Source organism: Neodiprion lecontei, chromosome 7, assembly GCF_021901455.1.
Source record: "Neodiprion lecontei isolate iyNeoLeco1 chromosome 7, iyNeoLeco1.1, whole genome shotgun sequence".
Classification (NCBI taxonomy): domain Eukaryota; kingdom Metazoa; phylum Arthropoda; class Insecta; order Hymenoptera; family Diprionidae; genus Neodiprion; species Neodiprion lecontei.
In genome coordinates, this window is record NC_060266.1 from 15,340,754 (window position 1) to 15,351,247 (window position 10,494).

Consider the following 10,494-nt stretch of genomic DNA (forward strand, 5'->3'; position numbering starts at 1 on the left):
GGCAAACCCGGTCGTAAACAAGACGTGCTGCTCCTCCTTGTCACGGCGGTGGCTGCCGATGTCTGAAAGTCGCTGTTGCACGTCGTCCAGGGATTCGTCAGCACGTGACATTCGCCATGCTGGGTCCTTCCCGGTATATTGCGACAGTATGTTGCCTTGTTCCGAGTTTTCTAATTTTCCCTCCAACGGTTCTCCGAAGCTGGGGACAATTAGAGAGATATTCAGTGGAATTTCCGGCGCATAAAAGTATTGTTCACGACTCTCGTAAACGCGCATTCCAGTAAAGGAGGTACTTCGGGTGCGTCCAACACAGTCAGCGCTGAGGTGGAGTATCCCGGCACCTTTCAATGTGGTTGAGACTTGCATCCTTGCCGGACGGAGTATATGGAGATGTTCTGGTGCGTGCAACGACTAGAGCCATCCACCCTGGGAGGATAGATGCTTCCAGAATGAGTCGTCGGTCGTTTGTATCCTCACATCGCAGTGCCTATATGCGTCGATTGAAGGGTTTATTAGCATTACTACCTCGCATTGCCGCGATGTCGATACCTCTTTCAGAGGGGTCTCCATCGAGCAGATGTAACGGCGCTCTACACTGGTGCAATCGTTGATGTATACGGAGTCTGCCATAAAGTATGTACGGCGGTCTGCCGACACAACTATATACGGCGCCGACGGTTGAATATGAGCCGATCCGTTTAGTAGCGTTCCGCGTTGGGAGGCTGGCTACGCGTGCATTCGGTAAGGATGATGAGCCGCTCGCTCGAGCAGGGGAATATGAACTACAATCAGGATCCTGCCCGAGTGAAACACTATATCCGTGTTGACTACGCGGGACAATGATTCTCCTCGTAGGTACTCGGTCGCGAGAGGAAATTCAAAATCGGGTGCCCGAGTCTGTATTTCCTTCGTGATGGCGGTCAGCTGCGTTGCTGTTAACATGCTGGGATCGTAGCGTCCTTCTCTAGCCATCGTTATCGCGTGCAAGTACTTCTCGCTTGTCTGGATATATTGCTTGACCTAAGCCTCCACTCAGTATGCGAAGTTGGTTAAGACGTTCCGGCGCAACATTATACTCGTCTGGTTGGATAGTTGATTAATTCGTGCTTGCAGTTTGTCAACCATGTCTAATTCCATCAGATGTTCGCGATGCAACTCCTGGAATCTTGAGTGGGTTACGTGTAATTCCTTGCTGATTATTTGAGTTAGGTTGGATTGTTCACTAAACAAACGATTGATCTGCGCATTGATATACGTAGCATCCTCTTCGTTCATTGTGCCGAATAGCGATTTGCTAAGCGACCCAATGAAACCTAGTGGTACCGATCGTTTCTTCATGGTTCGGATTTGTAACGGCTTAATTGGCGCGCTGAGTCTGGAGTTGTGAGAAATGGCTTGAAGGTTATCTGCCATTTCTTTAGCGCGCTGCATTAGTTCTTGAAGATACTCCAAATTTGTCATTTCACGGCAAGCCTCCCTGGTCGTGACCCGGCAGCATGCCTTGAACGCTTCGTTTAACTGCCTTTCAGCGGGGGGTGCATCCGTAGTGAAAGCGTCTATATCCATAAACACGGTGACTCTCCAGTCCACGTGTTGCAGGCGGAGGGGGGCCACCCTCTCGTAGTAAATTCCCGGTTGGTCTTCCATGGGTGTTATGTGATACGCGTTGTTGCTGCGAAGCTCTGCGGCGGCCAGGGCTGTCGAGGCTAGAAGCACCCACACGCACAACATCGTCGAATTGGTGGACAGTGGCTCGTACTCCTACACTGGCTGTTTACGCGTCTCGCTTTCTCACTCCCGCACTCTTCTGCGAACACATGCAGATAACATGTTTACACACGCTTTACTGGTACCTCTCACACTCATACTTGCGCACCCTCATACACATGTTTGCTTCGCTTACGGCAATTACTGCGTAGCTCCGCTGTACATTCCGATATATTTTTTTATGGTACAATTTCAGCAAACTGGCTAGCGGCTTATACCACTGCCAGTTTTACCTTGTCGGCATGCTTCCTTATCCTTTTCCCATTTTCTGCCTCTAGTATTATATGACTATGGTCAGTTACCTGGACGATTTTAAATGGGCCATAATATTGGGAGTTGAACTTACCCTTACGAGGTTCCTTAAGGACATAGGCAAGGTCGCTCACTTTACCTGGGAAAGGACGGACTTTCTTGTCGTAATATTTTTTGGTTGTTTCCTTCACGCGATTTTGATTTTCGCCGGCCATTTCGCGTATTTCGGAGAGGCGTTTTGTTAGCTTGATAATATACGAATTATACGTGGATAGTTTTTCGTCCACGGGGAACTGACTCGGTAGCCGAGGCAGCCTCCCGTACACGATCTCATAGGGGGTGAAATTTCTCGCCTCGTGTACGCTAGTGTTACACGATAATTCCGCGTAAGGCAACAAACGGTCCCAATCGTCGTACGTACCTGCATACTGCTTCATGTATTTCGCTAACAGTATGTGACTTCGTTCGAGCGCTCCGTTCGTCTGTGGTCGATAGCCGGAAGTCGTTACTTGCTTTATGTGAAAGATTTTGGATATTTCGCGTAGTAAATTTCCGGTAAAGGCTGCTCCGCGATCAGTAAGGATCGCACGGGGAGCTCCAAATTGCGCAATTAATCGCCTCGCCATAGCTTCGGCGATCGTAGTCGCTTTCAAATCGGGTATCGGTTCTGCTAAACAATATTTCGACAGGTGGTCTTGCATGGTTAGTATGTGTTTATTGCCATGTGGTGTTGTCGGCAACGGACCCACCGTATCGAGTGACACCTTATCAAAAACGTCAGCCGGCGTATCAGTAATGAGCATCGGCTCGCGCGTCTTCGCCCGAACCAATTTACGTTCCTGACAGCCTCTGCAACGACGAATATAATTTTGCACTTCGTTTCTCAGCGAAGGCCAATAAAAACGTTCACGGATTTTACGATAGGTCTTGGTTACCCCTCGATGGCCTCCGACAAGACTCGTATGGAATTCCTCAATTATTTGCGAGTGTTGTTCGTCCGGTGGTCGTCGAATGGTACCGTAGCATATCGTGGTGACTATGTTTGTTTTACCGAGTATCTTGTTTATCCAATCGAGCAGTTTTGTGCGCGGTAGTTCGTCCGTATAGTCTCCCGAGCGTGAAATTCGAACCGACTTCACGGCCGCTTGTTAAAGGGCGAATTTAAGATTCTCGAGTCCCTTGAATATGTGCTCGGCGCTTGTTTCGTCGTAGTACCGTTTTTTAATAACAATACTATAAATGTTATTGGACCCATACGGAGTCACCGCTATTTGTCCGATCGATAAATTCCGGTCTTTAATTGTTTGTCCATCTAGCCTACCTAGGTCAACGAGTAATTTTCCCACTGAGGTTGATAGTTCTCCATCCGCAGAGATGAAATGGACTAAATTATCTGGTTTGTACGTTAGACATTCTCGCGAGATAATCATCGTACTTGTTTTTGCTATAGGTTTTTCTTGGTCAGATTCCTCTTTACTGGACAAGTCTAGTGAGGACGACGTGATCAAGGACGAATTCGTGTCTTTCGATCCTATTATAATGGGGTCATCAGGAAAAGTTATGAATTCGCTTTTCCTACCGGTAGTATTTTCGGGAGGTGTAGCACGTGGTAACGCACGTGATTGGTATGGTGTAGACTTTGCAGCCGGGACCGCATCGTTGCTGGGCAATGACCATCTCACCGTGAGGCGGGAAGCGGGCAGTAGAGAGGTTCGAGCGGGCTGCGAGGTGTCGGGTTCGCGCTCGAGTCCCGCGGCCATACTTGTCTTGGGTCTCTCTCTCGCGCTTATTCGCGGCATACTCTCTCTCTCAGCTGGTTGCTCATCGTTTTCGTCGTCCGCCTCCGTTCCTTCTTCTTCCGTGCGTAATGATATCTTCTCCCTCGCACTCAGCCGCCGTACTAATTCCTGGTCCGATGGTGACTTGAACCTACCTTCTAACGCTTTCAAGCGGCTGGCAAGCTCAGCATCTCCGGCGATGTCATCGAAAGGGTCTTGTTCTTGGAGAATCATCTGGGCCTCCTCTTCTACCTCATCCCCCTCCGACAGATGATCAGGCCAGTCAAAATCTGCTTTATCAGGCCCTTTTTTGGGGTCACGGGAGGATTTGGTGTGATGCCGCTCTTCCAAACGCCTTAATGACTCGTTGAATTTGTTAATTGAATCTTCGAGAGTTACCGTTATCGTCTTTGTACCTTCTGCTTCCGATTCCTCCGTGCTTCCATCTGAATCGTTGCTGGGGGCGGTGAGCGTGACCGTGATAGTGGCAGACCTCTGGTCAGACTTCGCGCTTCCTGATTCTGATGAAAACACCGGCTCTTGGGGACCTCCGAGGAGCTTGACCTTTACGGGGGGTGGAGACTCCGGTCTTTTCGGAGGAAGTAGCTGTGAGGGCAACATGCTGCGGTGCAAGCGCTGTATGGGTGGCCCTGAGCTCTCGGGTTCAGATCCGGAGGGTTTCGCATCGGCGGGAGGTGGGCGCCTCGCGGGTCTTGTAACGACCTTCCCGCGCGTGCGTGTCGCCACCGGGCCTGAGCTCTCCGAGCTCCCCTCTCTTCTTTCGGGTACTGTTGGCACCGTGGGCACGCTGCCTAGGCGCGAACGTGTGCGCGACGCTATGACTGATGCGTCGGCCTTGGACGGGCCAGCTGATGTCTCAGGTGTCGTGTCTTTACGATTACCGGAAGGCTTTGAAGATAAAGGCAAAACCTGAGCCTTCTGAGGGACGTTCGTCTCTACAGTCGAATCACTTGTAGACGAGAGTTTCTTTAGGTCTACGGGATTACGGGAGAGTGCATCGGCATTTAGATTTTCACGCCCTGGCTTATGTTGAAATTCATAATCGTATTTACATAACCTAATTTTCCATCTGTTGAGCCTCTTGCCTGGATCGAGCGTTGAACGCATCCATTTGAGAGGCTCGTGGTCGCTTACGAGCTTAAATTTTCTTCCATAGAGATACGTGGAAAAATGTTCAATTGAATCGATTATGGCCAGACACTCTTGTTCCGTAGTTCCGTAGTTCTTTTCAGCGTTAGTGAAGATTCTAGAGTGGTACGCGACCGGTAGATCGTGGCCATCGTGAATTTGCGACAATACTGCTCCGAGTGCAAATTCCGAGGCGCCGGTCGTCAAGATAAATTGTTTAGATAGATCGGGGTATTGTCAGATCGGTTCTCGACAGAGGGCCTTGCGAAGCCTGCAAAAGCTGTGTTTCTGCTCTCGCTCCCATACGAATGATTTTCCCTTTTTGAGTAAGTCTGATAAGGGCTTGGATATGGCAGCGAAATCCGGAATAAACCGACGGTAATAACCGGCGAGTCCCAGAAATTGCCGCACGTTTTTCTGCGTCCTTGGGTGCGGGAATTTACGCACTGCCTCTAGCTTCTTCGGGTCCATTCGCAACCCGTCGCGGCTAACGATATGCCCGAGATACGCGACTTCGCTACGCAAGAACTCACATTTATCCGGTTCGAGGACAAGATTAGCTTCCTCGAGGCGTTGCATGAGACGCCGGATTTTAGTCTTATGCTCTTCGAGAGTTTCCGCAAATACTACGATATCGTCGAGATACACGAACAGTTCTGTCCCTTGCAACCCAATCAGCACCCGATCCATCAGGCGCTGAAAGGTCGCAGGCGCGTTTTTGAGACCTTCGGGCATGCGAGCGTACTTGTAGTGCCCGTTCATCGTGGAAAACGCTGTCTTTGGACCGTCTTTCCGATCCATCGGGATCTGCTGGAAGCCGCTCGCTAGATCGAATGTTGAAAAGTACGTGGCTTTTTCCAGCTGTTCGAGTATTTCTATCATATTCGGGAGGGGGTACGCGTCGGAAATCGTCTTCTCGTTCAATTTACGGAAATCGATGACCATGCGCATCCGCGGATTCCCTTGAGAGTCGGGTTTTTTGGGAACTATCCAGACCGGCGAGTTATACGGGGAGCGTGAATGAACAATTATTCCGAAAATCCATAAACCGAAAATTCATAAACCTGATACACCGGTACGAATCATTGTGTCCTTTACTGATAGTACGACGATTAATTTGGCTCGTTTCCTCAGTAAATAGATAGGTAATAACATCATACCCCCCGTGTCACGGATAAGAGATAGTTTTGCGTTGGTGAATGCTATTAGGGACCTTCGTCTTCCAGCGAATTATATTTTAGTTTCACTGGATGTTATATCCTTATTCACTAATGTACCACAAGATCTGGCAATCAACGCTGTCAAACAGCGCTGGCATCAGCTGGTGGACAAAATTCCGGTCCCACTTAACGAACTTTTAAAAGCATTACAAATATGTTTTAAGGCTGCCATATTTAAATTTAACCACAACATATATGCCCAAACGTATGGCTTACCTATGGGCTCACCGCTCTCTCCAATTTTGTCTGATTTGGTTTTGGATGACCTTGAACAACACTGTATCAATAAACTAGACTTCAAGCCTTCATTCTTTTTCAGATACGTAGACGACATAATTACAGCTGTCCCTTCGCATAAAGTCGCAGAAATGCTTTCAGTTTTCAATAGTTTCCATCCGAGACTACAATTTACATCTGAATTAGAATCTAATCACCAAATCAGCTTTTTAGATGTCCTGATTAACAATGACAATCAGCTCATTAAAACTGATTGGTTCCACAAGGCTACTTGGTCACAAAGGTATTTAAATTACCATTCTCACCATCCCAGATCGTACAAAATGGGAACGATCAATTGGTTAGTTGACAGAGCGATCCGACTCTCAAGCATGGAATTTCACAATAAAAATTTGTCCTTGATTCAGCAGGTACTATTTAAGAACGACTATCCACCTCGCCTGCTTAACAAACATATAAAGTTTAAATATGATTCCATCTTGTCATCTATTAGCCCTAACAACAATTTCGATACAACTACTACACAGACAATTCGAAAAAAACTATATTTCCATCCCTTATGTAGCGGGTTTGTTTGAGTCACTTAATAGAACATTCTCAAAATACAAAATTCAATTTGTGGGCAAATGTGCACATGATATATCCTCGATGTTTGATTCGGGTAAAGACCCCTTACCCCTGGTCAATCGCTCGGGTGTAGTTTACAAAATACCTTGCAATCATTGCAACAAGGCTTAAATAGGCCAAACTAGTAGACAACTACACACCAGGATTAGTGAACATAGACGCAATATCCACGAACATGAGGATAATTATACTGCATTGACGAGACATGCCATCGATTTCGACCACTCTTTTAACTATTCTCAAGCTAGCATTATTGATGTTGAACCTTTGTATTATAATAGGCTTCTGTTAGAAATGTGCAATATCGTAGCACATCCTAATTCTGTCAACCGTAAACAAGACATAGAACACCTAAGCAATATTTACACCTCTGTGATACGGCCATCGTAATTTGTCCATTACCGACTGAGCTTGCTCTCGATTTTACCTTCTTAACACAAAAAATCTTGTTTTCCATTTAACCCGTTGACTCTGCGTTGCTCTGATAACTATTGAGATCGACCTCTTCCCACTACACACTAGACGTTCCACTGTGCTTATGTGCTCTGACTCAACCATAACGGCTGTGTATTTTAATTCTTTTAACAAACCAACTATAATTATGAATTCGTGGGAGTTACGTGTCGCTAACGCAGTGTGTTTCGTTTTTTGTCGTTTTTGCCTTTTTGTTCTATTTATTCTTCAATTATCAACAAGCATTTATGTAATTGGAAGTGTTATCGCATATGAGGTAATCTCTCTTTTATACTTGCTTCAACACCTTTGCATATTATTTACATCAATATGTCTTATTTTGTCAAACCTATTTGTATGTTATTTTTCATTTTGTTCGTGACAGATATTTAAATGAAATTGTTCTGAGGAGGGCCCCCACCAGGGTCGAAACGTTAACACGATAAAAAGTGTTTTGTGTTGTGACCTTCATATCCAAGAATACCTTTAATCAACAAATCTCCAAGGTCAAGATAAATCTTCTTCATGAACAATCATTCCCTCGCTTAGCTTTTTCTCAACTTGCCGCTCCAGTTCCGACCGATATACCACAGGAAATCTGTATTGTTTTGCATTTACCGGGAGCTCGTCCACCGTCGGGATCCGATGGCGAACTTGATCCGTGCATCGCAATCTATCACCTGGTAACTTATACATGTGAGGGTATTCCTCGATGAGACTTATAACATGTGCACGTTCCACCTCATTGAGCCTATCTAACCACAATGATTTAATTATGGCTTCTACTCGATCCGTCGGCGGAGTAGTCTCTACACCGCTTCCGTCGGAGCTCTCTTCGCTCCAATAGCCATTCTCCCGATATGGCTCGAAATCTTCGAGTTCCTGAGGCTCGATTTCTAATTCGATATCGTCGAATAGCGTGTTTATTGCTAAGACGTAGCACGATCCTCCTGTAGGAGCAACGATACTTTCTCCGATAAACACACCCGGTTGAGTTTCGATTCGCGGTAAGTATCCCTCCTTTAGATTCGCGTTCTTTAAAGGGATGCTTATTTGCTCACTCGTACGCGCGCGCAGTTTATAACTTCGTTTCTCCGGAGCGATTTTCGCCGCTAACACGCGCTTTGTAGGTTCTGCGTCGGAAAGAGGTGAGCCTATGAAAGGCTTAGGTCGGATGGGATCGCTTGAGGTAACTGGAGTATTATGGTGAAATGAAATTTCGGCTTTTTCCGCGATGAAATAAGGTTTACCGATTAACGCGTCGCTTCTCAGCGGCAGGTTTCGTAACACATAAAACTTGGCTGGTTTTTCAGAGATGTGGAGGACAACTGAGCCGAGTGTCGGAATATCCGATTCCTCTAATCCTGTTACCAATATTTTATCGTCAGTGTTTACAATTAAGTCTGGATCGAGGGCATTTAGTTTAATTAAGCTGGCTGATGAACCCGTGTCAAGAAAGAATTTTCCCTTCCTGTCACGAAGTTCGGGAGCACTTAGTTCGACTACTGGGCTCTCCTGGTCGGTGGGGGTCCAGAGAACGAGACATCGTTCCCTAGGAACCTCACTGACTGTTGGTGTTCTCGGGGTCGACTCGACTCGCTCACTCTGCTCGGGCTCGCAGGGGAATTTGCCCGGCGAGCCCTAGGACAGTTTAAAGGCTCCCTTTGCGGGGAACGTCCCGGAGGTGACCGTTGCATTAACGGTCAGCACGGGCAACACCTGGTTTGTTTACAGCAATGTGTATATCCGCAAGGTGTTAACGGACTAGTATATGGCCTTCCCGTGGCAGTCTCGCGGTTATCAGACGTTTGCGCGGGTTTAAAAAAAAATCCGGTAGCCGGTTGTGGTGACTGGCTTCGATAAGTAGACGTCGGTCTACCTTCCCGAGCCGTCGGCGACGGAGTTCGGGAGTTATAGCGAGCGTAAAGAACACGCGCCATTTCCTCCTAGCTCGACTCAATTCCTTTCAATTGGCTGCTTCGAAGCGCTAGCTTTTCGGCGATTTGGAAGGCTGCTTCGAGACTTTCCGGCTCTCGCAAATCTACCGCGGCTCCGATATGGGTAGGCAACCCTTTTATGAACGAGCCTAGCGCGATTCGATGTAGCGGGTCCCGGTTCAATTCTGGCGGATCGACGCCAAAATATGACTTGTACGCGCTTCTTCCCCCGCTTAGCAAAATTCGGACTTTGTCGTAAAATTGCCCAATGGTTTGATCGCGTTTCATCCGGACCGTCGACAGCGCCTCTGTATAGTAATCGTAGGTATGTCCGCGGGCGAGTCGATTCTTCAACAATTTCACTAACCCGGCCATGCTTTCGATCTTCTCGCCGTAGATGCAGTTTCGCGCGTCCCCGCGTAATCGTGATATTACTGCGGCGAGGTACTGCGATTCTGCCGTGGCTGGCACGAACATGGACGCGTTTTGGATGTCTTGCAAAAAATCTCGTAACGGCATGTTCTTCCCGTCAAATTCGGGAATGTCCGCGAAATTATTTTGAATAGTCAAATTTTCCACCATAGTGGAGACACTGGCGACCAGGTCGGCCGTCATATCGGCGGCGTCTCTGGCCTGAGCGTGATTTGGCATGTTGGTAAGTCCGGGGGTAGGGAAGGATATCGAAAGGATGAGCGATTCTATTACGTAAGGTTCGACTCCCTCGTTTGTTGAAAATAAGAAAAATTCGGAAAAATTTTGTGGTTTTGAAATTTCACAAAAAAGATTGAATCCTCGGTTCCGATTCCCAAGGAAAATCACCTAGCATCCCACTTCTGACACCAGTTTTCTCTGTCACGTGCGGAGCGGTCTCGCACGCGACGGCTTCAACCCTCTAGATCTCACTGAGGTTTATATTTAATTTTTTGGTGGGTTGGTAGGTGAACGTCCTCTACAGGGCGTTCCCTGGGAAAAGGTTTGGAGGATTTCAATTATATTGCACCAATATTTTGAAGGAAGCAAAGTAAAAATGTTTAATGAATCAAAACTAAAAGCAGCAAAGGTTCTAGACAAGGA

At 47.2% G+C, this 10,494-nt stretch overlaps 2 protein-coding genes across 2 annotated transcripts; both read right to left on the bottom strand.

Moving 5' to 3' along the window:
* Positions 1 to 1,979: 1,979 nt before the first annotated feature.
* Positions 1,980 to 2,720, bottom strand: LOC124295565. Its single transcript, XM_046745989.1, has 2 exons — positions 2,441 to 2,720; positions 1,980 to 2,158 (listed from the first exon to the last, which is right to left on the bottom strand). Exons 1-2 carry the CDS (start codon positions 2,718 to 2,720, stop codon positions 1,980 to 1,982), a joined length of 459 nt encoding a protein of 152 aa, XP_046601945.1.
* Positions 2,721 to 3,167: 447 nt separating this feature from the next.
* On the bottom strand, positions 3,168 to 4,925 carry LOC124295566 (nucleolar protein dao-5-like). The gene has a single exon (XM_046745990.1). The coding sequence runs from the start codon at positions 4,923 to 4,925 to the stop codon at positions 3,168 to 3,170; it is 1,758 nt and encodes a 585-aa protein (XP_046601946.1).
* Positions 4,926 to 10,494: the final 5,569 nt, after the last annotated feature.

Bases quoted from the DNA above. Each gene is read 5' to 3' on its own strand.
- LOC124295566 (XM_046745990.1), bottom strand. From the start codon at position 4,925: ATGCGTTCAACGCTCGATCCAGGCAAGAGGCTCAACAGATGGAAAATT.
- LOC124295565 (XM_046745989.1), bottom strand. From the start codon at position 2,720: ATGCAAGACCACCTGTCGAAATATTGTTTAGCAGAACCGATACCCGAT. The intron at 2,159-2,440 runs GTACGTACGACG...GTCCTTTCCCAG, and splicing joins ATACATGAAGCAGTATGCAG to GTAAAGTGAGCGACCTTGCC.